This window comes from Lonchura striata, chromosome 10 (genome assembly GCF_046129695.1).
Source record: "Lonchura striata isolate bLonStr1 chromosome 10, bLonStr1.mat, whole genome shotgun sequence".
In the NCBI taxonomy this organism is placed as follows: domain Eukaryota; kingdom Metazoa; phylum Chordata; class Aves; order Passeriformes; family Estrildidae; genus Lonchura; species Lonchura striata.
Genome location: NC_134612.1, coordinates 24,570,319 through 24,598,165, shown reverse-complemented (window position 1 = coordinate 24,598,165; position 27,847 = coordinate 24,570,319). Strand labels below are relative to the sequence as shown.

Sequence of the window (27,847 nt, the reverse complement as noted above, 5' to 3'; positions counted from 1 at the left end):
GTGATATTTTGTGATCATAAAATCCAGACATCCTGTAAACACATTCTCTATCCCCTAATATTGCATATGAACAGGAATTTGTCCTCAGGATAAGAGCAAGGAAATATAAATTATTCTAGAGACCATCTCCAGCTCTAATGGCCATGGTGTAAATTACAGATTTATGAATTCTGGAGCTCTTGGGCCTCGAGCATGCATCCTCTCCAGCACCCAGAGAAAAAGAATATTACAAAATAAATTCCAAGCACTTTGAAAAAAATCTGTCCAATGCATAATCCCTGTAGGTAAAGGTACCTGCAGGTACTCCTGGACTACTTGCTCTGGAGTGTTCCCCAGGAAGATGTAGAAATCCAGGATGCCTCCAATGGTTCTGTAGGTCACTGCTGGAGCAGGCTGCACCACAAACTCTGCCAGACAAGAGTGCACAAAAACAGTTCTGAAGGAAACTCTAAAATAACTTTTCCAATTGATGATTAGAGAATTTACTGAAGTAAAAAAACCAAAATGCTTAAAGAACCCTAAATCATTAATTGAACCTGCAAATAAGGGGAAATCAGACAACTCTTTATGTGTCTCTGTTTCCATTCCTTGCACCCTATTTGCTATCCCAAATGCAAATCCTTGCATTTCAATTCCTTGCAGAAAAGAGAATCGGAGGAAATCCAATGGTTCAACCTTTTATCTCTGAATTTTTAGTAAAACTTTCCAGCCCAAAGATGTGCAGAGCTCAGTAAATGTAAATACACTTATCTGAAGGGATTAAAGGACATTTATTTCCAATGTTGTTCACTTCAAATTTTGTCTTTTATTCCACTGCAGACCTCTACAGCCTTTGGAGAAGTTCCTGACACTCAGATTTCCATCGAAATCCTCCGCTTAACTGGGAGCTACTCACTATTTGTATTTGAATTATTATTAGACGTGGGGTAATGACTGTCCTCAGATGTTGGGGGTGTTTTTAAGAAGGGACACTTACATCAGCTCAGCTTTTACTGCAATCCCAAAGATCATTTCAAAGGAAATTCAACTGCACTGCTCAGAGCCCCAGGGAAAGGTTTCTTACCCATGGCATTGCTGTTCATCAGGAAGACACCAAAGGAGGCTCCAGTGTTGTCTTCCAGACACAAGAAGAAAGTGTGGGCTCCATATAAGTTATCCATTGCCTAAAATAATACAGGAAACAGGCAAGCTGATTAACATCTAATAACAGGATCTGTTCTGGAATATTTCAAAATATATCGTGGGTAGAACTCAAAATGTCTCAAATAGGAGAAAACAGCAGAAATTTAAATCCTGACAATTCCCTGTTTTATATGTTCTGCTTTTCCTGGTGTTATTGTCCTTTATTTTCCATTAAAACAAGAATTTATCCAATAAATAGATAACAGATCTGATGGATCTCCAGGAAAGCTGGCAGATATTGCAGCTCTATTTCTGGGGAATAAATGTGCTCATCAAGAACTTGAGAGGTACTTCCACCCCCTTTCATCACTGATCATGTTTTACATCTAATCTATATTTCTATTCATTCTACCAGGCAATAATTTTGATGCCTAATCTATGGAAATAGGAGAGTGCCTTGCTGGTTTTTCATTTCCTATCTAATTATTTTTTTTATTTCTGCTGGTATTATTAGCAACATAACCCCTGAGAGACATTAACAATTGTTGCAATAGTTGTGCTTTTTCTCCTAAAAAAGCAAATTCAGTTAAAATGAACAAGAAACAGAACCTGAGCAATTCAAAATCAGCCCAACTTGGTGCTGTTCAATGTTATTTTAGATTAATGAGTCTACACTCAGTGGAGTCATTCAGTTAAGAATATCTTCAATCCAGAGCAAAGAGTGAGGAGGAATCTCAAGGCAATGGGTACAAATTCCAGATTATTAATTAACTACATACAGCCATCTCACCCTCAGATTTCAATCCATTTATCTCCTATTGCAAGAGAACAAAAGTTCTCTCTAAAAGCAGGGAGTTGCTTTATGAAGCTGAGAGAATGGTGAAAATAGTCTTACAATTATCAAAAACTGGGTGTCACAGAAATTGTTTCATAAAGGCACAGCTAGAGAACTCTAGAAACAAATAACAGCTGACAGACATATTTCATCTTGGAAAGAAACGGCTGTTAAGGATAATTTTTCCATAATTTGAGCTCCAAGGATGTTGCTGAAGCAGCCTGGGCCATCTGAACTGAATGCTGCCCTCAGCAATGCCTAGTGTTATTTATTAGTATGTTATTTATTCTGATTATCAGTAGAAGCTGAAGACTCATCTATTAAGGTTTATCCACTGGTTTTCCACTGCACACCAACATAAAAATCAGGGAACACCCATCAGTACCACAGAGCTTTTAGTAACAACATAAAAATCAGGGAACACCCACCAGTACCATGGAGCGCCCGAAAAATCTTCAGGGGAAACTCAGTGGATTCATGAATTTTTTATCTCACAGCCCAAGAGGTTTGGGTGACAGAACTGCCAAAATTGAGGGGAAAAAAAACCCAAACTCACTGCAGAGGGGGCAGTGTCCCTGGCGAAAATAGGCCAGGTTTTCCAGTTGACGTCGTGCCTGTACTGCTTGTGCACGTGCTCCCCCACACCGTAGATGTTGCTGCTGGGCAGTTTGATGGAGAGCTGCAGGAACTGGTCAGCGTACTGCAGGGGCCCAATGGTCGTGTCAAACCTGGTGGAAAAGTGCAAAAAAAGAGAGGAAAAAAGGAAGATTTTTACCAAGAGCTGTTGCAGGAACTGTTTCTGCTCGTTGCAGCTGGAGCTGGGTGGCACGGTCAGGTCTCCACCCAGATCTTTCAGGTTTTCTTCTGACTGTTGATGGAATCAGAACTCTCTCTTTGGGTCTCAAGTGGAACAAAAGTTGGTGGGAGGTTTCAGACTTTATCAGAATAATCAGGATTTTGGTAATGAACTGTTGTGACATATTGTCCTTCTATAAAAAGGCCTCTCTTTTGTTGGGCTGTTTAAGAGTGGGGGAAAATCCATGCAAATCTTGTGCAAAGAAATTTATTGAGGATTTATTCTCTGCCCTTATCCCACAGTACTCTTATCCCAACAGCTTCCTTTCAGATCCTCAACCTCAGAGTCCAACATCACTGTCATTTTTTCTTTAGAGACCCAAATGCAAACACTTTCATGAAATTAAAGAAGGCCTAAGGAAATTTAGACAATATTCCAGAATTTTGTTTCAGTGTGGTCCCTCAGGTGCCTCATCCCCCTCCCTGTACCTGTTTAATCAGTCAGGCACGGCTGACTGCCAGGTCCATCTTCTGTGTCCTCTCTAATTGCAAATCAATCATTGCAGAGGATTCCAAGCAAGAAAACAATACTAATAAGAGCAAAAAGCAACCCTTAATTAATTCAACTCGAAGCCTTGCTAATCCAAGTGGCCCGGCCCTGTGACAGGTAATCATTCCTGGCTGATTTAATGAACACCTTCATCCTGGCACTTCCCTGCTCTCAGGGCACTTGGACACCTGTGGGTTGGTGGGTTTGGTTTCATTCACTCATTTTTAGAACATAAATGGGATGAGACAATTAAATGCTGAAGTTCATTAAATATTTTACACACAGCGTTACATAACCAGCTATGCTTGGATATCACAGGTGTAAAGGGCAACCTGATTTTGGTGGTTCAGGGCCTCAGCACAAGTGTAGTAAAGAAGATAAAAGGTAAAGGAAGGTAAAAAAAAGGTTAAAAGGTAAAGAAGATAAAAGGCAATCAGGAGATTTCCCACATGATTTGAATTTATATCAGCAAAGAGTCTGGCAAAGAGGACTGGCAAAGAGTCCCTCAGGTAATAAAAATTGCCCATATTGAGATTTCCCCAGCACTGGGAGAACGTGATCAGAGAGCCACACCTGAAACCCTTCAGCCAGAGCTTCCCACCTCAGACTTTGTTCCCAAAGTCATCCCAAGAGTCCTTGAGGGACATCCACCAGTCAAGAAGAGGGAAGATGTAGAGTCTGTGTCTATGAGGACACCTCATAGGTGGCATCTGGTGTGGCATCACCATCTCTCGGGGAGCCCCAGTGACACCTGGGTCACCGAGGGAGGCCCACCAGGACTTACAGCACTCTGCCATTGCTGGCTCTGGTCACCACGAGGCCGAAGGGGTTCTGCTTCAGCTCCACCCTGTAGCTGGGGCTGGAGGCCGCGGATCCCTTGAACGGCTTCACGTGCTCGTGAGGGACCTCGAACCTTTGAGCGTTTGGGTCAGTGATCTGCACACATGGACACAACACAGCACTGGGCTTTAATTAATCCCCAATACAGACATTTGCCAGCATTTTCCACAGTTCTGACTCAGCGTATTTCCAGCCTTATCCCAGTCTTCTCTGTTTTCATTGTTATTCACATACAAGTTTAATTACTCATTTTCAGCCTTTTTCTTCAGAATATTTGACTCTGTGTTTCCCTGACTCAGCAGGAACCCATCACAGGACAAATTCTCCCACAGAAGATTCACGATCCCACAAGCCACTGGTATCCCCACATCCATGGCACAGCCTCTTGAGCTCTCCACAGAAAACACAAACCATTGGAAAAGCTAATATTGTCTGTCAAAATGATTGAGGGATGTGATTGCGCCATAAACAAAAAGTAAGTAAATACATTTATCCCCCCAGATCTTCCTGTGATGAGGACAAATGGCGGATAGGAGAAAATCTGAGCTTTCCAAAGGTCTCAGTGATTTTTCATGCAGAATTCCCACCGTGCCAAGTCCCCGTTAACCTGAGGCATTGCAACAGCAGGGAGGACAATGAAAGAACTTCAGTGGGAATCACCAGAGTGCTCCAGAGCCATCAATCCCACACCCCCTGCACGGGCAACCCCACACCTTGCAGAGAAACCAGGACTTGGAGCAGGAGAGGACAAATCCTGACCTTGAATCGGAAGCGGTTGTTTGTCTGATACTCCGCCGTGAGCAGCACGGTCTGGATGTCGTTCCCGAAGAGGGAAGGGGCTGGCAGCCTCTCCAGCGTGGCCTCAAACCCTGGGGGGGACAAACACGAGGTGTTGTAGGGAATGGGACAGCAGGGGCTGGCAGCCGGGGGCCAGCCCAGAGCTTACCTGCCTGGGTGGACCTCTGGGAGCCCTGCACTTGGTAGCCATGGTTGGGTGAGAAGAAGCACCAGGGCACGCTGGCGTCGCTCTGGGGGCTCCAGCAGCAGCCACGGAGGGAGCAGGTGCTCTGAGCAAGGACAAGAGGGGCACAAATCAGCTGGGGTTACACAAATAAACCCATACCAAAACAGTTAAAGTGCACATTTCACCCCAAATGGAACATTTGAAGGAGATGGGGTTGTTCAGCCTGGAGAAGAGGAGGTTCAGAGATGTGGCAAGCACATTTCTCTCCCTCTCAGGATTTTTCATAGAGGTGCACAGAGAGAAATGAAAGAGAAAACAATTTCTCTTTCTGCTCCTTGTTTTTCCCATGTGGAATGTGTTTAGAAAATTGTTTACCTGGTGTGAGTGCTTGGTTGGATTCTGGTGAGGATTGTTTGAGCTTGGTGGCCAATCCAACCCACCTGGGGCTGGGCTCTCAGAGAGGGTCACGAGTTGTGTGAGAGTCAGAGAAAGTAGTATGTAGTTTTAGTATCCTCCTTTTATATAGTATATTAATGTATTTTAGCATAGTTGCAATAAAGAAGTAACTCAGCCTTCTGAATTGAGTCAGACATTGTCATTTCTCCCCATTGGGTTCACCTGCCTTTACAATACTGGAGGTGACAATGTTTTTCTCTACAGCTTCCTGAAGGGAGGTTGTAGACAGGTGGGGTCAGTCTCTTCCACCGGGCAGCAACTTGGACACAGTCTCAAGCTACATCAGGGAAGGTTTAGGTTGGATATTAGGAAAAAAAATCACCGAAAGAATAATAAAGTACTGGAATTTTCTTCCCAGGGAGGTGATGGAATCACCATCTCTGGATGTGTTTAAAAAAAGACTGGACATGGTGCTATAGTTTAGTTGAGGTGTTAGGGCATGGGTTGGACTTGATCTCAGAGGTCTCTTCCAACCTCATTATTTTGTGATTCTGTGAAACACCAGAAACCTTAATTATTTCTGCACTCGGGTCAAGCCCTCCCTTGAAAAACTCTATGTAGTGAACTCAGTGGTGGCACAGAAAGCACCAAAGAAGGCTTTTAATGGATTCAGAGTAAATTGCTTATTGGAGATGCATTCTTTCTTAAGATCACAAGATCCACAGGTAAAATAAATATTTAAAAAGAATTATTGAAACATTTGAGCTGTGACAGATACAGCAGGGTGTGACCAAAAGTCAAACTCTGGAGAGGGGGTGAAAATTATCGTGGGATTAACACCTAATAAACATCTATATATGCATAATATCTACATCTTAATGTAATTTTCCAGTATCAGAAATATTCAGACTGCTTCTGCATAACCTCAAATTGAGAAAAATATTTTTAATAAACCAATTTTTTCAAGCCTCTGTCTCAGTGTAGTGGCTTTACACGCACATTCACTAAAAAGCTGAAATTCCTTTGCTTTGCTGTTAGAAATGAACTTGTCCATGTGCTCTGTGTGTGAGGTTTATGTTTGGAGATAAGATTGGGGCAATTAATCATTAAGTCTCCACTCATTTTCTCTCCTTAAACCCCCATTCATTACTTAGGGCAAAGGACAGTGGCAGAACAGCTCTCACTGAGGGTGAAGGGCGATTCCATCAGTGATCTCGGAACACAAATCCAAAAGGGACACCTTCCAAACCTCACTTGCACCTCTCCACTACCAGCAGCTCTTTCTGCCTTCATCTGATTGTGCCCTAATGCTTTTGGTGTTTGTAACATATATTTAAAACTTTCTGCAGCTTGAAATAGGTGGACAAGACCCCAAACCTTCATTGCTGCTCTCCTTGTTTTGGGGTTGGAGAGCCCAAACTGGGCAGTGCAGGTCAGATTATTTTCAGAAGCTCTGGACAGATAAAAGATAAGGCAGCTCCAGCCCAGCAACCAGGCAGGTGCTGAAGGAAGCACTGAGGGAGCTCACAAAGCCACTGGTTTGGGAAGCCTCTGGGCATTTATTTCATAGTGGTTTTACAGAGCACAAAAACAACTCAAAAACACCCAAAATAAACCCCAGATTCACAAAACAGGTGAATGTTTTTCCTCTCTGTCTTAGGTTCATCCCATCACAAAACATTTACTGTCATTTCCATCAGGTTCCAAGCCAAAAATAAGGGCTGGAGAAGGGCTGGAGTAGGGGCTCCTTTTCCCTGCTTTGACACACAAAGCCCTTTGTGAGGCTGTGAAAAACCCAGGCTCACTTCCCACCCCTCCAGATGCCACCTGAGAATTCCCCATTTCCCATTCATAAAATATTGCAGGGCAAAGGAGAGGAAGCACCCAGCCCTCCCAGACTGCAGAGATCTCAGCTTGATCCCCTTACATCATTTCCTTCATATACAGGGGAATATCCTAAATATGAGAACAGATTTGCTACTTCCATCCTCTTCTCCCTTCCCAGACCACTAACCATCCCATAAAAAACAGAATAAACTGATTTTCCTAAAACCTGCTGTTCAAGCATCCACATTCCCAGCTTCCTAAGCAACATTTTTCTCTTCCCCAGCTATTTCTCCTAAATACTCCTCAACTATTTTCAGCAGTTCCTTCACAGTCCAGTGATTTTTTTTTTTTTTTTTTTTTTTTTTTTTTTTTGGTGGCATATCGAGCTTTCTGCACAAGGAAGTAAACACAGGAGCTGAGGACTGGCTGTGCCTGGCACAGGGGAAGGAGCAGAGTTCACCAGAGACATTGGGGAGCCTGTTGTAAAAGCAATCATCTGCTATAAATAAAGATGTGATCCCAGGCTGGGGGCTGTAAAAGCAGCACAATAGATACCAGCACCCAAAGCTTAATTAGGAATTACCCTGGATACGAGGAAGCTGTTTGCACTGGGGGACAGCATGAACTGAGCACCAAGAGCCTGGCCACGTGCTGAACCAAGGTGTGCTGCTCTGTGCATCCACACAGGCCTCACCAGCAGGGGATTTTGGGAAGAAAAGCCCAGAAACCAAGCCCCAAAGCAACAATTCCTCCTTCCCTGAGCTTTCAGAGGTGCCAGCCTGGCCTACACGAGCTCTGCTCAGTGGAATTCTTGTTTTACTGCTGTGTTCTGCTTGTCTGATCAGACCTCCTGGCAATCTTCCACTGCAGATCCTAAATATCTTCCTTCTTCAAGCAACTCTATCTTCACCAACCACATGGTCAAATAAAAGATATCTATTTATTTTCTTTTGTTATTTTCTTCATTTCCTTCTTATTCTTTTATGCATTTCTTCCTTCCTTCTCTCATTTTTCTTTTCTTCCATTCTTCCCTCATTTTTCTTTCCTTCTTTTCTTCCTTCCTCTTCTCTTTTCTTAATTTCTTCCTGCCTTCCTCTTCTTTTCCCCTTCTTTCCTCCTTCCATTTTCTTTCTTCTATTTACTCCTCATTTCTGCAGTCCTACTGATTTTCTGGCTCCATCCTGGACATCTTCAGTGACCAAGGAGCTCAAGGCAGACACTGACCCTTGCAGCTTAGCCAAACCATTCTTCCCAGCTGCTGTTTATTCTGAAAACCCCTCACACAAACCACTGCAGAAGAGTGATGCAGGACCTGCAGTTTCACAGATTCCTGCATTAGTGCAGCCTGACACAACCAAATCACCTCCAGGGCAAAATGTGCACAGCAGTGAATGGGATCACTGGGATGGGATTCTTGTTTTCCTCGTGGAGAGAAGGTGATATTTATCTCTAACTCTGTCAAATCTGCTGCCTGCTCTTCACTAATATTCAGAAATCATTTCTTTTACCTCTAATTCCAGATCAGGCACCCTCAACACTGTGATCTGCATCTACTTTTCTGCTGGGTGCTGTGATTTGATTGTTTTTAATACTCTCCCACCACCAGCCTTGCAACCAGAGCACCACTGCTCATCCCCCTGCTTGAGGAGTGCAGCCCTGCATGTGGGGTGACTGGGTCAAAGGCTGTATGAAAAATAATAATTTGATAGTAAGTCATTCAAAAGTAACTATTACAGAAAGGTTCTCAATGTGAAAGCACTGAAAAATAAAGGGCATCATAAAATCATGGAAGGGTTTGGGTTGGAAGGGACCTCAAAGCTCCTCTCATTCCAACTCCTTCCATGGGCAGGGAAGTTTCCACCATGCCAGGCTGCTCCAAGCCTCACCCAGCCTGAGATGATGCTTTTCACTGGGAATTTTATCTCTGAGATTCTTAAGCCAAAATGTTTTTTCCATACTCTGCTCTCTCAGACAACCCAGCCAAACTGGGATCCAAAGTGGGTCTGAAAGGAAACTGCAGAAAGGAAACTCTGACCACAGCTTGTCCACTGTAAAACTACATGTCTCATTTCTGAATTATTATACATGCCAGTTTTTGACCATCACACCAAATGAAACAGTTCCGAAAAAGTTGTTAAAAACTAAGGGTGACTCTTATAACTGTTTGATGTCTGACCAATATTTCTGCCACCTCTCCCCAAAACAAAGAAATCAGAGTTCCAATCAATGGGCTGAAATAATTGTGCAGGAGTGAAACCCCCCACTGCAAACACTGTGAAAATCACAGATTTAAACAGGTTAAGGAAATACCTGATCAGGTAGAGACAAATGACATTTTTACAAATAAACAGGAGGTTTTATGGGATGAAATCTCTTTTCTAGTATTTTCCAGAACATTACCAGACCTGTGTTGCTAATTGATCCGGGATGCAGTCAATTCTCTGTGCTACTGGTGTATTTGGACATTGTGGGTGAAATTCCGAGTCTGTCAGGGAAATAAAGGAATGGGTTAATACCAGGATCTCTAAATTGCAGGAATAGCTTGATTCCCTCTGAACTCAGCACTGGTTCTGCTCCCTGCTTCCCTAACGACAACAAAGATCCAAACCACTATCAACCATTGCTTCTGTCACTCATTTTTACCTCTGGAAAATGGCACACAATTATTCCAGATATGAAAACTTCACTGTAAACTTTTGAGCATGTTGGTAATTTTGATAGTTTTATTTCATTAGTCCACTTTCCAGTGAATTCTGTCAATGTGCTCTGCTTCATTGAAAATACTTGCAAAACTAAAAATTGGAAGAATTTTTCTCTTCTTAAACTGGGCTGCCATGGCGCTCCTCTTCCCCTGAGCCAGAGTTTTCCACAGGAGCTGGAATTGGAGCATCGGGAAAAGCACCTCCATTAAAATGCTCCTTTAGATTTCAGGTTTGTGGGACTGAATTTAAGGTGGGCAGCTTTAGGTGATTAAAGGGAGCACTGAAGGTTACTGTATGTATTTGGGAGCTGTTTGTGTTTGGAATAAGGACTATGAAGTGCAGGGATGTGCCCTGGGCTGAGATGGACGCACACCCCCAGATTTGCCTCTTTGCATCAGCTGCACTTGTGCTTTTTGCTCAGGGAAACTCCTGCTCTTGACAGAAAGAGGAAAAAAAAAATGCAGATATTAGTCTGCATGGGCAGTTTTACTAAAACACCAAGGTTTTGCCTTGTATGAGCAATAATTGTTATTTTTCTGCCACTTTCACCTCCAAGCTGTGTGCTCCAGCCGCTGTGTGTGAATGGAATTACACAAAATGGGACTGGAAGTAAAGCAGATGCTCTGCATCACATCCCTGGAACACAAGGCCTTCCTGATTTATCAGTGCATCAGCAAGAAACACTGTGGGATTTTAGGATTATGATAACATTCCATGCAATTTGGCCGCTCCCACATAGGGATCAGGCAGATTTTTTTTTTCAGAGTTTTTTTTAATATTCCTAAAATTGAAATTATCCAAGCTCTGTGTCCCTAAAGAAAGTCCAATCAGTGGAGGGAGAGATAAAAGATTTTTCACTACAATAAACCCTGACTCATGCCATTTATTGCATCCGTATCTGGTAACTCCGATTGTATCACCCACAGGAAGGACTGGCCACGATTCACCTCTGGGTAACAATAAGATAATGATATCATTTGGATAATGAGAAAGGAAGCCCTGAGCCAGGTGCCACTTGGGTTTTGGCTCCTCCAGCAGCCATGGGAAGCTCTCACCTGAGGATTTGACCCCGGAGTGCCCCGTGGCCAGCAGCCCAATGAGGACACAGGCGATGACTGTCACCACGGTGAAGAGGGCAATCAGAGTGAGCTCCAGCCCACTGAACTTCCTGCCCATCTAGGAACCCAGAGAAACTCCATCAGTCAAAGTAAAACACGAGGAACAGCTGTAGATTACATTCCCACTTTATTAAATTAGCAGCATTTAAATTGGTCTGGTTTTAAGCCGTGTCACCTAATCTTGAGGCTTAAATAAAACTCTCCTTAAAGTCTAAGTGCAATAAATCTCCAGTTCAGGATAATTCACCCAGTGCAGATTATGATATTACACTGAGAAATGTATTTTCGTCCCTGCAAATCACTTAACACAGAAAAATTTACTTCTAAATTTAACCATGGAGTTTCCCACAGGTTATTAAAATTCCTGGAAGAGAAACCAAATAAATTCTTCTTCCCCTTTTTTCCTTTTCTAAGCTTTTTTTTCAAGGTTATTCATTGAAAAAGGAGGAAGTTGATTTGTTAAAAATATAGCAAAGCTGGAATAAACTCTGCGGGCATGTCCAGGACACGTGGGGAAGGCAAGACAGAGATAAATTTCTTTTTTGTGCAGTGGCAGAACAGACTGTGTACAAGCACATGGCACAGTGGCTGCTGCTGGAATCACAACTGAAATATGGGAAATAAAGGAGTCAGTGCCTTAAAAAGCTGTGGAAACACAAAGTTTTCCCAAACTCCTTTTTTATATCTTTGGTGAGAAAGGTGTGCTGAGCCAAGGGTGCTGTGCTGGCTCAGAGAACAACCCAGACTCATCAACATTGAACTGTGCACCAGCAATTAAAATTATTTAAATTAATTGAAACTAATTAAAACTAATCTCAGCAGCCAGATCAATACACACGGGCAGCTACCACTGCATTTAGCTTGTGGTTAAGGGCATTTAACCTCATAAAACAGAGTTAAATACAGAGAAAATGGTTCTTTTTAGTTAAGGAAGTGTGGGAACACACATGCATTGTACTGGCACATCAGAACACTTTTACATGTTTTAGTGATGATCTGAAGAAGTGAAATATACTTTAGAATAAACTATTTTGTACGTGAAATAACAATTTAATTGTTGTATGCACCTGCTGCCATTTTTAACCCATCACCCTCCCTCCATTACAACATAAAATCCCCTCTTGCTGTGTTGTCCCAGATGATATCATCTTAAAACTTAACTTAAAAAACTAATGTTCATTTTTATGAAAAGCATAATTTTTTTAAGTTCTTGTCATTTAAGCCTCCTATCTCGTTGAATTCCAGTTCTTTCTTCTCCTGGTCTCCCTCCAAACCCTAAACCATTGGAAATAAATCATAATGAATTATAAGTTCTGCTGTGTGATCAGCATTCATCCAAAACTCTCCAGAACCTTGGAATAAATTATATAATGCATATTTAAATAACAAAATCCTTACCTTAAGGTTCCTGTGGTTCCTTCATTGGCTGCTCCTGGCCATGAAGCTCAACACCAAAGCTGGGGCTTTATGAGCTGCTGTTATCAGTTCTCAGCTGTGTTTGCAAAGCCCTGGGCCAATGGCAGGCACAGCCAGGATCGGGCAGATTACAGACACTCTTTGGACTAAACACTCTTTGGACTTCAACATGAAGCATCAGGTTCTGCAGAGGGGTGAAAAGCAGCTCTGAAACGCCAGACAGCTCGTCCAGTTTCACAGCTGGGGTTTTTAATCTCTTCTTTTTCCATATCTTTGTTACTTTAACCTTCGTGGAGCCCTCATGTTCCTCATGTATTATGTTGGTTTAATCACCACAAGAAATTGCTAAACATTCCCAAGTCAGGGAAAGAGCTGTTGAACACATTGCAGGGGAGAATCACATTTATGACCATTAAAATCTGTATTGGAATTAACTATAAAATATTAATCTTGACACAATAAAAACAGATTTCTCAGGGAATAGTACTAATAAATGTCAAAAGCAGATGAATAAGAAAAAAGATTAATACAGAAATGTTATCATTTTATAGAAAAGGGGTTTCAATCATAATCTTAATATGAATCCTTCACATCTAACTGGTTTTATTCTTTTTCTTGCAAATTATAGGTGGGATTCTAACATTAAATCTGTATTTTCCAAAGGAAAGTGTTCTAGTTCATATTATTAAAGAATTTTCAAGTGATTTTTCAATAACAAAAAAATGGCTGAGAAGTGCCACTTGTATTTTTTTTTCTGCTTATGAATTTATTCCAATTCTTACATCCCTCAGCTCTGCCTATGGAGCCCCAGGAATGAGACATTTAGACTATTTCCTGATGAACCACAGAAGGGATGGAGCACTTAAAGGAAGGAAATTCAACGGCACACACAGAGCAAAGGGGCTCCTTCCTTCCTTCCTTCCTTCCTTCCTTCCTTCCTTCCTTCCTTCCTTCCTTCCTTCCTTCCTTCCTTCCTCCATCCATCCATCCATCCATCCATCCATCCATCCATCCATCCATCCATCCATCATCCATCCATCCATCATCCATCCATCCATCCATCCATCCATCCATCCATCCATCCATCCATCCATCCATCATCCACCCATCCATCCATCCATCCATCCATCCATCCATCCATCATCCATCCATCCATCCATCCATCCATCCATCCATCCATCCATTCATCATCCATCATCCATTCATCATCCATCATCCATCCATCCATCCATCCATCCATCCATCCATCCATCCATCATCCATCCATCCATCCATCCATTCATCATCCATCCATCCATCATCCATTCATCATCCATCATCCATCATCCATCATCCATCATCCATCATCCATCCATCCATCATACATCCATCATCCATCCATCCATCCATCCATCCATCCATCCATCCATCCATTCATCCATCCATCCATCCATCCATCCATCCATCCATCTCTCCATCCCTCCCTCCATCTCCCCTCGGATCAATGCCACCACTCCCAGGGACTCAGGTGAACACCAGGCAGAGTTTCCAAACAAACCTCACCCCTCCTTTCCATGGGAACAACTCCCAAGTCCAAGAAAATGCTGGAAACATTGCTAAAATTGCTAAACATGCTGCTTTGTGAGTGTCTAGTAAAAATCCAAAATTGTTTTGTGTGGGTTATGAGGATGACAGCGGCTGGGGTAGCCTGAGGGGTTTATTTGATGGATATTTGTTTTCAAAAGTTGATTTATTTCCTTTGAATGTTCCAGGAAAGCCCTGGGCCCAGCACAGCATATTCCACAGGTTCCATTTAACAATCTCCTGCCATCAATAAAACCATTTGCTTAAGTGCTTCCCCGAACTGGCAGTGCCACAAACCTGTTATCCATCAGCCAGGGAACGCTTCCCTGCTGTCCAGAGTGCAGAACCAGGGAGCACTGAGCTCTCCAGGGAGGCTTTCCCAGCAGCTTTCCCAGCTGAGAGCCTTTTCGTTCCTCACCAAAGAACATCAGGGAGATCAAACTCCAACAGGGAGGAACAGGGAAGGCTCCTCAGCCAGGGACACTGAGAGGCCATAAAAACAATGAGAACTCCATTAAGTGAGGAGCTGGAGCAGCTCCTGCTTTGGTTTCCAGGAATTCAGAAATTCAGAGCTCATTCCTTTTGACAAAAAGCTGGGAAGAAGAATTCTTGGAAACCCAGGGGTACAGGCTGGGCTGGAAAGAATGGCACAGGAAAGCAATCTAGGAAATGTGGGACTGTTTAAAATGCAGTAATTTAAAATGACACATTTATCTCTTTGCTTTGAACAGGTCCATTTTTAATTAAATCACACACAAACGTGCAAAGCTCGTTAGCTGGGCAGGGCGAGCTCCCTGACATTTCTTCAGTCAGCAGGGCTAAAAATTGGGGTTTCAGCTACAGGACCATGCTAGGAAACAGAAATGGCTTACGTTTTTTCTGCAGTTTACTAAGATTTGTTTTTTCACTGTTTTGGTGTCAAATATTTCATATAAGTTAGAGTTACAGCCCTTAATTTCTGTAAGAATCTGTTGGCACGCTTCCAGTCCAGCCAGGAACATAATTGTTATTGTGAAAGGATGTCTGGCACAGATCCAGCAGGAGCAGACTCCTGTCATTCCCACATTCCTCCCTGCAATCCCACTTCTCCAAAGTGGGAGCTCTCCAGGCCAGCTCTGGCCACATCCAAGCAAGGAAAGAGGCTGATCTGTTTTTAGAGGCCTGGGATCTCCTCCAGACATTCAGCTGAGCAAGGCAAGGAGCTGCGAAGCCTCTTCAAGGCATTGGAAACAGATTTTCCCCCAAAGAGACTCTGGAGAGAACGCATTTGGATTCATCCCATGTTGTGTCATTTTCCCAAAGCACATCACAATTCAAGATCAGATGCTGTGAGCTCCGACTCAGACAAAAGCAGTTTTCATTTTATAGTAATTGACAACCAAAATATTTTGATTTTGTTTACCAAACAGACGGAGAAATATTATCAACTGAGTCATTTAGTTGTTGTGGAAAAACAGAACATATTTGAAGTTCATTTTCGAAGTATGTGCAGTTCTTCTCAAAGAAATGCAAATAGACATTGTATAGAAATTGTTTTTCTAGATAAATATGTTTCTTTATGTCTCAACAATGGATCTTTATTCCCATTCCAAAACCACTTTTGATCCAATGAAGTATGGCAGAGGTGATGAACATTAAAATTTTATGCCAGTGTTCTTTATGAATTTTTATGAGGTCAACCAGTGATAATTAGAGATCAGTGATCAAGATAATGATGACAAAGGTAAGAATTCCAATGGATCTATGGTGCATAGAAAGAGAAATACACTTTGCAGTTCTCAGTGCAAATGAGGAAATTACTTGCTGGGAGTCTCTAAAACACAAAAATAATGACTGGAAGTCAGAGCAGAACACACTGCTCAGGTGATGACTCAGTGGGTAAGACCTGAAATCAGAGGACAAATGTTATAACAATACTCCTAAAAAAACCCAAACCCTCTCATTCTTATTTTAATTGCTGCTGAACACAAAAAGCACGAAGTGAGAAGGTGTCAGATGTAGCAGGAACAAGTGTCAGGATGGTTTGAACCATAATCATGAATATAAATCACTTGATTATGTCTGAAAATTAATAACTGCTGCTGCTCAAGATAGCAAAGGGTAGCTCTTAGTAGAGCCAAGTCTTATGTATTGCCAATATTTATTATCTACCTTCTCAACTGACAAAGAAATTACAAGATTGCACGAGAAAAAATAAAAAGAATATTTTTCTTTTGGCCATTCATGCATAAATATGTGAAAATATCAAAATGTGCTTGACATTATTACTTGATTGAAATTTATCATCTGCTTTTGATTTTTTTTTTTTTTAAGCTGCAATAGAAGATCAGGGATATTCCAGAATGGAAATATCCTACAAACAAGAGATTTGAATCTGGTATTTGTAGCTGACAATGTTCACTCCAGGATAGAGCTCACTGCCTGTAAATGAAGGGGAAAAGGACAATTAATACTGGTTTCCAGCTAATTGCTGGCTCCAGATAATGCACCAAGCTGAAAGTGACTCTCAGCTGCATCCCCCCAGCTCTGCTTTGGGCAAAATGGAGAGAAAAGAATTCTTCATTTGCAGTTGGATGAAAACACCAAGCACAGAAAAGCTGAAAAAAAATCCCAAACAAGCAGAAAGAAACCTAATAAATTAGTAATTATCCTTCCTCCTCAAATATCTGAATTTTCAATTTGTTGATTTTTCAGACCAAACCTGCTGTTGGGTGCTGGTTTTGGGGTCCTTTCACTGGGAACAACTGTCAGGTTTAATTTCAAATTGTCCTTTTCTCAGCTTCTTCAGCTTTATGTGATTTTTTTTTTTCCATGTTCCTTCCTACCTGGAATGTACCAGCAGAAAGGAATTTTCAGTCCTGCTGGCAGACCTAGAAACAGCAGAGATGTTTTCTGCATGGGGATATATCAAGGTTAATATTCAAGTTAAATTTGAATAAAGTTTTGAATAAAAAAATGGGTATTGTTTCCTATGAAACCTAAGTTGAAGAACTGGTTAAGAAAGGATGCATCATGTCTTAAATCCCTTTAAAAATGTCCTTCTTTCTCCTTTGATTCCTTAAAAACAGGGGAAATTCTTAAACCTCTCAAGGCACATCATTAATTTTGTACCTTCTAGAAATGCATAAATGCAAATGTGATGAGCTTAAGTAAAGCAGATACTGTTCAATAATTCAAATATAGACAAATGAGAGTCTTGGATTCAAGAGCCCAAATCACCCTCTGTATTTAGGCTGTCCAAGGACTCACTAACATAAAATAAATATTGACACAAGCATCTCCTTGTGCCAGTCTGGAGACACATATGCACAGACCACCAGGACACCCAAGAGTCTGCCAGCTCCAAAGATCCTTGAGTCATACATCAGGCAGGTCCAAAATAGCCTTGGATGGATTTTGTAATGCTAGTTAAGAAAAAAAAAAAAAAAACACAATAAATTGGGGACTCTTAATTTCTTGGTTTGTAAATATGCAAATTTTTATGACCAGAAATTTTAGTTGTTTTTTTAATTAAGGTTACTATATAGGTTAATAATTAAAATAATAATAATAATAATAATAATAATAATAATAATAATAATAATTAAAATAAAGCTTTTTAAGGTGAAATTATGGATCTGCAATAACGACAACAACATAAAAGGAATAAAAACCTCCAGTTAGTAAATAACACTCAAAATAAATCTTATAAAGACCTAACTTCATTATCCACCATTCCTACCCTATTCCATTGAGTTTTTTCATGTTTTTAATGAACAAAAGCTGAAATGACAGATTATGCCCCAGCTTTTGGAGAGAGAAAAAGATAATTCTGAAAGGAGCTGCTTAATGAAATCAGGGCTTTGACCCTTTTCAGTTTTTTTTTTTTTTGTCAGAGCTTTTCTGCTGCTCCCATGACTTTCCCTGTCCTTGCTGCAGATGGTCCAACAGCCAATTCCTGAGTTCCTTGCTGCTCCTGAGCAGGAAACAAAGCAAAGCCACCGTTTTTATTTCTTGATTCCTCGCCAGCTTTTTGCTTATTTAGACATGATACTGCTGGATATTATTCAGCTTCGCATTTCTTACCAGTAAAAAAAGACTAGATGGCTATTGTAGGAAAACAAAAGGATTAAAGGCTTAGGAGCTTTGGGTGCATGTTTAATATTCAGATATTTGTAATAACAACTGAGAGATGCAAACAACATCAGTGCCAAGAAAGTGATTTCCTTACACCTGTTTTTGTGTGGTAATTCAGGGAGCACTGCCCAGGAGGGCTGGGCTGGGATGCTGCTGAGGCAGAACCCAGCAGCTCATCCCAACACCATCCAAGATGTGGGAAAACAAAGTTCACAGCTTTGACCTTCATTGCCACTGTCATCTCCATGGAATTTCAGCTCCTCATTGTTGAGTCTTCTTTTTGCCAAGGTCGGGATTAAATCATGAGATGGGATTTCTTGTTTGGACTCAGGTGTTTGTCAGTTCTTATCCATGTCACAGTCTCACAAACCCGGAGTTCTGCAGCACTTCATTCCAACAAACTAAAAATGGAGCCCCATCTCTCTCTCTACAAAGCATTTTAAGGATCAACTGTCCCATTGAGAAATGACACCTGAATTATTTTTACTTTTAACCCAATAACCAACCACCCATGGCCCGCAATGAGGACTTTTTAATCCAATTCCACAAAATCACTCAAACCCATGGAGAAGGAGAAGGAGAAGGAGAAGGAGAAGGAGAAGGAGAAGGAGAAGGAGAAGGAGAAGGAGAAGGAGAAGGAGGATAAGAAGGACCAACCTTCACCCCAAAACCTTCACCTTGCTGTAGATATATCACTATATTCTAAACCCTCAAACTCTTAGTTTTCACCCTGTGATATCGCACACTTCTATCCAAACTCCACCCCCACAATCCCAGTTCCATCATTCCATTTTGGAAGCTTCTCCACGGCCCCAGGTCAATGCAGAGTTCTGCTGGGGGTCAGTGCCTGGCAGCACAAAAAGTCTGGAATTCTCAGTAACCAGGGTTCCAACACCTAGTGACCTCTAAACTTGCACCCAGGGGTAATTTTTGTATCCCTGTGATGAAGGATTCCAATCCTCCATGAAAAAATGCAACCATGCCATTAGATACCACAAAATCTTACAGATTCTGATCAGAGTGGTTCCAAAATTTTCTCTCCAAACACAAGAGCTGGAAGATGCATTTCTTTGGGGGTTTTTAATTATATTTTTACAGTCTCTTGTAATTCAAATGGGAGTGGGAATGAAAGCATCAAACAGTTTCAGACTTTGAACAAAGCTTGGGGACCAGTGAGGCTGGGGTTGTTGTTCATCCCACCTTGGCAGTTCTGCTCCTAACTGGAAGATTCTCCACAGGAGTGACACCTCCTCAATATTTGCACACATTTATTCATATAAACACACTTATATACATTTATTTCAGCTGCCTTTAGGAATCCTTGATCACGGAGATGCCCTGGTCAGGCTCAAACCATGAGGATGGAAATCCATGCAGAGATTTAGAGCTGAGACTACCGAAATGTCACTTGGACAAATTATTTTAACACCTCCATTTATTTATTCTTTGATCATGGAGCGAGCAACACTAAAAACAACAAGCAGGGAACTAAAAAGGGGAAAAACTGATAAAAACTCTGGGGAAATCCTGGGAAAAAAAAAATGTTTAATGCAAAGTGTCCCCAAGGCGTGACACCTCCCAGGGTACATCATCCATCAGCCCTCTGCTCACAGCGAGAGTCCGAGGCACCAAGGACTGGTGTCAGGAGAGCCTCAAGTCTTTATTAAATGTATGGAACAATACCTTGGCAAATTGGGAAGGACTGGAAGCCCCACGATAACCCTGAATCTGCATTTTGAAGGCTTTCAGGGCCCGTGAAGGTGTGTGCTGTGAGATAAAGCAGCCGGCTTTGAAAAGGAGACTTTAATCCATTAGATATTTGCCTTCTAAATAGCTCCACTCTGCTAGACCTGGAGCTTTCCCTGGAACACAAGGGCTGTTTCCCTTTTTTGCATTTTCCCACTTATCTTGTTTTACAGCTTTCTCCACTCCAGTCCTTAGCTTACATTTAGGCAATTATTTCCCTTTCCTTTCAGCAGAAATACAATATCTGATGGTGGCAAACATGCAGAGCACAGAAATTCCCAAGTCTCACTCCAGCATCTTATTACACTGCCCCATTTTCTCATTTGTTGTATAATTATGGGCAATTAGGGCTGAGAGCAGCGAGGTCAGTTCTGTTTCTTGAGGTGTGCTTGCCACAAAATCTCCATTTTAGCCCTGCTGTAGCTCATTGAAATCCAAATGGCACAGAGGGGAAAATATGTAGAGTTTGACTCAGTGAAAGCAAAGTTAGAAGGGGCTTCCTTCAAGTGTCCAAATTCCAGGGCAGCCCCTCTGGGGGCACAAAATCATGATTGCAACTCACTCTTGTTCCTTTCTGGTTGTGACTCCTGGAATATGGGTAAAATACATCCAGGGAAGGTACAGCTCATACTCTGAGTCTTTGAAGAAGCCACTTATACCAACTGCTCTCTGAAAGTTAAAAAATTATCTGATAGAGATAAAATAATGTACAGAATCAAGGGAAATCAGTGGAAGGTAATAACTCATTAGCTCATAAGCTACTCCAGAGAGCCTGAACTCCCTCACACCTAGAAGGAAAAAGAATTCCTTACGTTTTCTCTTTCTTTGGTGTGCTGATAGTCACATAGATAGTGCACATACAACAATTAACTCCATTTCTGAAATTATTATATATATTGTTCAAATCATGGTTGTTTATGCTCCTTAGTTGCTCCAACAGGGATGCAAACACCATTCTCTGACAGGTGTGGATGAACTTCTGCTCAACTTCCTTGGAAAAATCCCTTTGCACCCTGAATCACTGCAGCAAAAACCAAACACAAAACGTGTCAGAAACTTGCCCTGACTAAATCCCACTGCTCTCCAACGAGAACCCCATAATTGCCTAAACTGCTGCTTTAATAAAGCACTATTTGCTAATTTTTCTATAGGATTTGCAGCTTTAGTGACACCATAATTACAGCAAAGTCGCTTAAATTACTACAGCAATTAAACCAGACTAATGTGCCACAATTATTTCCTCCAAGATAAACAGTAACTTTCTTAGGATCCTTTATTTCTTTGTTTGATGCTATCCAACATTTCCAGCCTCTTCTTGCTTTCCCTGTGTCAATGATGTTTTGGAAGTGGCAGCTAAAATTCCAAAAGTGAAGACAGTGAATGTCATGTGTAGAATTGCTCAGGGATGAGCACACCTCAAGAGTTTTGCTGTTGAGGTGGCAGATCTCTGCTCTAGCATTGAACCAAAATATCCATGGAAAGCAATTATTTGTGTTAAAAAGCTTGAATTTTCCTCCAGAAGGTTCCTGTATTCAGAATTATGCAGAAACTTCATTACAAAAGAACAGCATCAAGGCAGGATCCCCAAGTTTCTGTGCCTAATGGATGGAGAAATGAAGTGACACCGGGTTATATAAAATATTGATGCTCACTTTTCAGCTACAGGGTTTTATGTGTTGTGCATGCAAAAGGTCTTCCTGCTTGGAAGGTTTATTACCAGAATAAATTATTATTACAATGTGTCTTCGTTTGCACAAGTGCTTCTTCAGCTGGCAGCAAAGAATAACTTGGGAGCTGATGTACAGACATTTTTTTTTAAACACACATTTTTCTCAAAAGTTTAAGTGCAAGGATATCTGCACAAGCTGTGTAATTTATCACAGTGATTTCTCTTAGGGTACCTGTGCACACAGGAGGTTTTTCACTGCAGTTTGATTCACACGTAACACACAGCAAAGATGGCAATATTCCTCTTAGTGTTTTATTATTTCCCACTCGAAATGCCCAAATGCCACCAGACTGGGCTGGCACAGGGATCAGACATCCCCTCCTGTCCTGGCAGCAATTTTGCCCCTGCCTTGATTTGTGAGCATCCCCTCACAAATCCAAACTGCCCTGATAGTTCCTCTCTTGATGGGAATATCAAAGTTCCCAAGGGCTTTAAGGTCATTAAGATCTGTGCAGAAAATCTGCTCCTTGCTCAGTGGCTGAACTGTAAATGAAAGATCCAGCTCTGTTACCTAAAGCAGGCTGGGGACAATTCAGAGGGACAGATAACCATGTTGGCCTTGGAGATGGGAAAAGAAATGCCTCAAAATAAAGCTTTGCCCTCACACTTTAAAGTCTTCAAACCTGTTAAGATGAGGTAGTTTATAGGAGGCATATTTAGTAAAGTCAGGAAATAAATGTGATTATTTCTATAACAGACCTTGTTTATCGTGAGAAAAATGTGAGCTAATTCAACATTTAGTCCTGAAAACTAAATTAACTTCATGATGTTTCGCTGGGCCACATCATGCTCTGCATTGCCTTCTTTAGTAATTATATCCTGACAGTGCATAATTAGTGTCTCAAGTCAAACTCCCCCCACAGCCATCAAGTTTGCAGAGAAAATAAAAACTAAAGCAAGGCACAGGTAGAAGGCTCAGAGACACGAGGAGCAGCAGGGGGGTGTGTGGGATGTGTGTGTTTAGTGCAGTCACACGCAGGCCTAATTTAGAACCACACTTCTCCTGTCTCCAGCTGGATCTAGACAAGAACCAGGAGGCTCAGATCCTGTGGAGAGTCCAGCAGCAGAGCCAGGAATATCCATTTGCCAGAGGAGGAGGCTGAGCACAGCAGTTTTTATCCTATTCCTGCTATTCCTGCACTGACCTTCTTCTGTGAGCCCTCCTTGCCACTCTGGGGGGACAAAGAGGCACCAAAACACAGGAGGGACACCTTAAAGAGCCATAAACCCCCACGGCTCACCAGCAGAAGTGTCCACCCACACGTTTCATGCTTAATTCATTAACAGGTTAGCTGCTAATGATGTTCACTCCATATATAACCAGAGTTCTTGCCAGGGAGCTCCATCAGGGCTCACACCACATCAACCCAGTGAGAAAAACCTCTCATTAAAAAAAAAAAAATCCCAGAAAATGTGTCTGGGGGTAATAGGCACAAATTCCAAATTTTTTATTACACCCAGAGCTCTGAGCAGGCTGAGACCATCCAGAAATAATCTGTTCCATCAGATTTTGCCTCCTGGGGAAAAGGAACAAGACCTAGTTTGAGTCCATCTCCTCAGGAGGAGAGAAACTGTGGCTGAGTGGCAGCTCTGGAGTAAACCAAGCTTAGAACTCCGATTTAAGCAATAATGTGATCCTTAACATGGTGCAGGTTCCATTTGAAGGCTGCCACATTTCCTGGGGCAAGTTCTGCATAAAGCAGCAGCTAAATTTCCAAGGAATGGGAAGCTGGAGTTGAAAACTGATTCAGAGATGAGTGCATTTATCTGTACAAGATAAATCAACAAGAACAGATCAATATTCCTCTTTCCAGCTGTTAGCAAAACACACAGCAAAAGTCAATTCCATTAGTAACATTCCTTATGTTAATTTAATTTTGCACCTTTTACCTTTCCTGTTCATTAGAGACAAAAAATTCCTCTTCTAAATAAAGATTATGAGGATTTTAAATATTTAAGCCAAGCTTAATTTCACTTCTTTTTTTTTTTTTTTTTTTCTATGGGAAGCACTGGGAAAGCTGTGACAGAGAAGCAGACTCTGGGATGGCTTGGCCAGGAAAAATTTCAGGTGTGACTCCTCCTGTGGTCCCTGATGGTGCCAAAAATGCTTCCCTGGGCATCTCCTCCTGATGGGTGTTGGGAAACATCCACAGGGATGGAGATGAGGCAGAGATTAATATTTCCAAAATGAACAAATATACATATATTATATAACTATATATTAATAAACTATCTGCAGTTACAGCACCTGAAGTGATAAACACCCTTAAAATTAATGTCTGTTTGTGTAAAGTTGGGAAAAAGTTGTGCTATTCTCCCTGTGTGAGTATCATGTCTGCTAAATGGCACAAGTATCACACAAAAATATGGAAAAAAAAAAGAGTTTCTACTTAAAACTCCATTGAGTGAGTGGATAAAATGCTATTCCTTTGAAACTGTGGGTGGTGTTTATAAACACAGAGGAATTCTGGCATCTCAAAGTAAGCAATTTTCTCTGCTTCCAGAGCAAGGCTGGGTTCCTGCAGATCCCTGTAAGCTCTGGGTTTAATGAAGCTGAAAATAACCTTCAAATCTGAGGATCAGCCTCATTGCAGTTTCTCCCTGCTTTAAATCTGCTTTAACTCACAATTGCATCCTATTTAGGATTGTTTCATTTTAAAAGTGATGGCTGGTGGAAACTCAAGCCACTTCCTGATGCATTTGCCAAGTAGAAATGTTCAAAATCTAAGAGGAAAATGAACATTATTAACCACAAAAGGGAAGCATTTTTGTCACCAGCACAGACCACAGGAGGAGTCACACCTGAAACTTTGCTGGCCAAGCCAGCCCAGAGTCTGCTTCTCTGTCACAGCTTTTTCTAAGAGATAAAAGAGTGAAATTAAGCTTGGCTTAAATATTTAAAACCACATAATCTTTATTTAGAAGAGGATTTCTTTGTCTCTCTTTTTATGTGACATTTATAACATTTAACAGGCATGATACTCACATATCAGTAGCACAACTTTTTCTCAACTTTACACAAACAGACATTAATTTTGAGGGTGTTCATCACCCTGAGATAGCTATTAATTATATAATTATATATGATTATTTGTTCATTATAGAAATATTAATCCCTACATCAACTCATCACTGCTGAATATTGATGCCTAAAGAGGTCCTTAAACAAATAAACACACAGAGAATTAAACTGAATCCCTTTTGGGGGCTGGAGTATGGAAGGCTTTCTAATTACCTGGATAATTAAGAGGTTTGGTGCACCATTGTAATTTTTTTTCTCTAGAGACCACAAAGTACTTTTCTGAAATTGAACAAAGGCCTAAGGAAAATTTTCCAGAGAATTGTTTCAGGTGCCTCATCCCCCTCCCTGTACCTGTTTAATCAGTCAGGCACTGCTGACTGCCAGGTCCATCTTCTGTGTCCTCTTTAATTGCAAATCAATCATTGCAGAGGATTCCAAGCAAGAAAACAATACTAATAAGAGCAAAAAGCAACCCTTAATTAATTCAACTCGAAGCCTTGCTAATCCAAGTGGCCCGGCCCTATGACAGGTAATCATTCCTGGCTGATTTAATGAACACCTTCATCCTGGCACTTCTCTGCTCTCAGGGCACCTGTGGGTTGGTGGGTTTGGTTTCATTCACTTATTTATTTTTTAGAACCTAAATTTGGAGAAAGAAGTCAGTGGATAAGTCCATGCAATATTTTACATACAGAGTCACTTGCAGTGATAATTTTTATGTATCTGGGGCTGTTCATGGCTGGATGAAGTGCAGGGATGTGCCCTGGGCTGAGATGGACACACACCCCCAGATTTGCCTCTTTGCATCAGCTGCACTTGTGCTTTTTGCTCAGGGAAACTCCTGCTCTTGACAGAAACAGGAAAAAAAAATATGCAGATATTAGTCTGCATGGGCAGTTTTACTAAAACACCAAGGTTTTGCCTTGTATGAGCAATAATTTTTATTTTTCTGCCACTTTCACCTCCAAGCTGTGTGCTCCAGCCCCTGTGTGTGAATGGAATTACACAAAATGGGACTGGAAGTAAAGCAGGTGCTCTGCATCACATCCCTGGCAGGCAGTGGTTTCTGAGCTAGCAGTAAACGTTTTTATGGTTATAAGTTTTTTTCCACAAGTTTTTCTGCTCCCACAGTCGCCTGATCCTCGATCAGGGGTGTGCTGATGCTAAAATCAAGGAGGACACATCCTGTGACTGTTGCCAGGCAGAAGAGGATGATCAGGGTGAACTCCAGCCCTCTGCATTGCCCATCCAGACCCAGAGAAACCCCACTGGCAAAAGGAAAACACAAGTGACAGCTCTGAAAGCTCCAAAAATTACATCACTAACTTATTCAATTATCAACACTTATAAATAATTCAGATTTTAAATCGTGCCCCCTAATCTCAGGGTTTAAATCAAACACTCTTTAAGGACTCTGTGAAATAAATCTCCAGTTCAGGACAATTCACCCAGCACAGATTACGGCATTATTACACCAGTGGGCAAGTACTGAGAAATGTTTTTTATTGCTTGAAAAACACTTTACACACAGAGAAAAATTTTCTCCTGAGATGAACTATGGAGTTTCCTACAGGTTACTAAAATTCCTGAAAAGGAAAAGAAACAAAATGAGGTGATGTTTGTTTTGTTTGTTGTTGTTGTTGTTGTTGTTGTTTTGCATGTTTTCACCTCTTTTAGAAGCAATGTCCAGCTGAGGCTGTTGATTTGTTAAAAGTGAATTTACCACAACCTCTAGGGAGCTCTCTAACATGCTCAGAACATGAAAAGGCAGGACAGAGGTAACAGGGTGAATCTCCTGTTGGTGCAGTGGGAGAACAGATCCTGAGAGTTCACCAGAGGTGCAGCTCAGTGAGAGCAGCAGGAGCTGTCACAAGAACTCCAGGGCTGGCTGCTGAAATCCCAGCTGAAATATGGGAGCATATTGAGATGGATTCCAGCCTTAAACTGCTGAAAATTTGGCTTTCCCAAATTCCCTTTTTCTTTAGTGGAGCAAGGAGTGCTAAGCCAAGGGGGCTGTGCTGGCTCAGGGAACAACCCAGACCCATCAACACTGAACTGTGCACCAGCAATCAAACCAATTAAAACTAATTAAAACTAATCCCAGCAGCCAGATCAATACACACAGGCAGCTACCACTGCATTTAGCTTGTGGTTAAGGGCATTTAACCTCATAAAACATAGTTAAATACAGAGAAGTTGGTTATTTTTAGTTAAGGAAGTGTGAGAATATCTGTGCCCAGAGGAGCTGTGGCTGCCCCTGCACCCCTGGAAGTGTCCAAGGCCAGGTTGGATGAGGCTTGGGGCAACCTGGGAAAGCGTTGAGGGCACAAAAAATGAGTTTTAAGGTTCTTTCCAACCCAAACTGTTCCATGATCTTTTAAAATAAGAAACAGGAGAAGGAAAATTAATATTTAGTTTGGCTACTTACTGAGTTGTTGGAAAAAAATACTGGGAATTAAAATACTCCATTCAAGGCAGCAACCAGGAGCTGCAGCCGCCTGGGCTGGAAATCTCATCACAAATGAGATTATTTCTTGGGCTCCTGTGCTTATATTTCCCCTCTTCCTGGGCAGATGATTAGCTAAGTGGTTCCTGTCACTGTGCTGTCACTTGTCCATGGTGCCCTTGCTCCTTGGATGCTTCATTTCTTGATCTCCAGGTATCTTGGGCTGTGTGTTCTGTCCCCATCTATCAGGGCTGGGGCAGTTCTCTGCTGTTCTTTGGGCACTTTTCTTTATCTCTCCCACAGCCAATCCTCCCTCCAGGAGATCTCTGCTGTTAATGGTCCATTAATTATTAATTATCTTCCCTTCATGGGCCATTAATTATTAATTATCTTATGTTCATGGCCACTGAGTGTCCCTGCACGGCTGAGAAAATTCCATCATCCCATGGGGAGATGCTCTGCCCAGGGGAGGAGCCAAACATTCCTACCTGGATCCAATCTGACCTGGGAACAGCACAGCAGCCTTTGCCCCCTGCATTCCCAGGGGAGCAGCTTCCTTCCCCTGCATTCCCAGAGGAACAGCTTTCTTCCCCCTGCATTCCCAGAGGAGCAGCTTTCTTCCCCCTGCATTCCCAGAGGAGCCCAGGCCCATCTCCCCCA

The 27,847-nt window shown here is 41.7% G+C and overlaps 1 protein-coding gene across 2 annotated transcripts in view; it reads right to left on the bottom strand.

The window, feature by feature from the left end:
- SI (sucrase-isomaltase) overlaps window positions 1–11,207 on the bottom strand; it is a 43,056-nt gene extending 31,849 nt beyond the window's left edge. For both annotated transcript variants that reach the window (XM_077785744.1, XM_021548245.2), the window contains exons 1-8: window positions 11,087–11,207; window positions 9,735–9,814; window positions 5,089–5,209; window positions 4,902–5,011; window positions 4,087–4,238; window positions 2,514–2,685; window positions 1,064–1,163; window positions 295–407 (exon numbers count right to left, since the gene is read on the bottom strand). In XM_077785744.1, coding sequence (XP_077641870.1) covers window positions 295–407; window positions 1,064–1,163; window positions 2,514–2,685; window positions 4,087–4,238; window positions 4,902–5,011; window positions 5,089–5,209; window positions 9,735–9,814; window positions 11,087–11,207 — 969 coding nt within the window. The remainder of the gene's footprint in view (window positions 1–294; window positions 408–1,063; window positions 1,164–2,513; window positions 2,686–4,086; window positions 4,239–4,901; window positions 5,012–5,088; window positions 5,210–9,734; window positions 9,815–11,086) is intronic.
- Window positions 11,208–27,847: the final 16,640 nt, after the last annotated feature.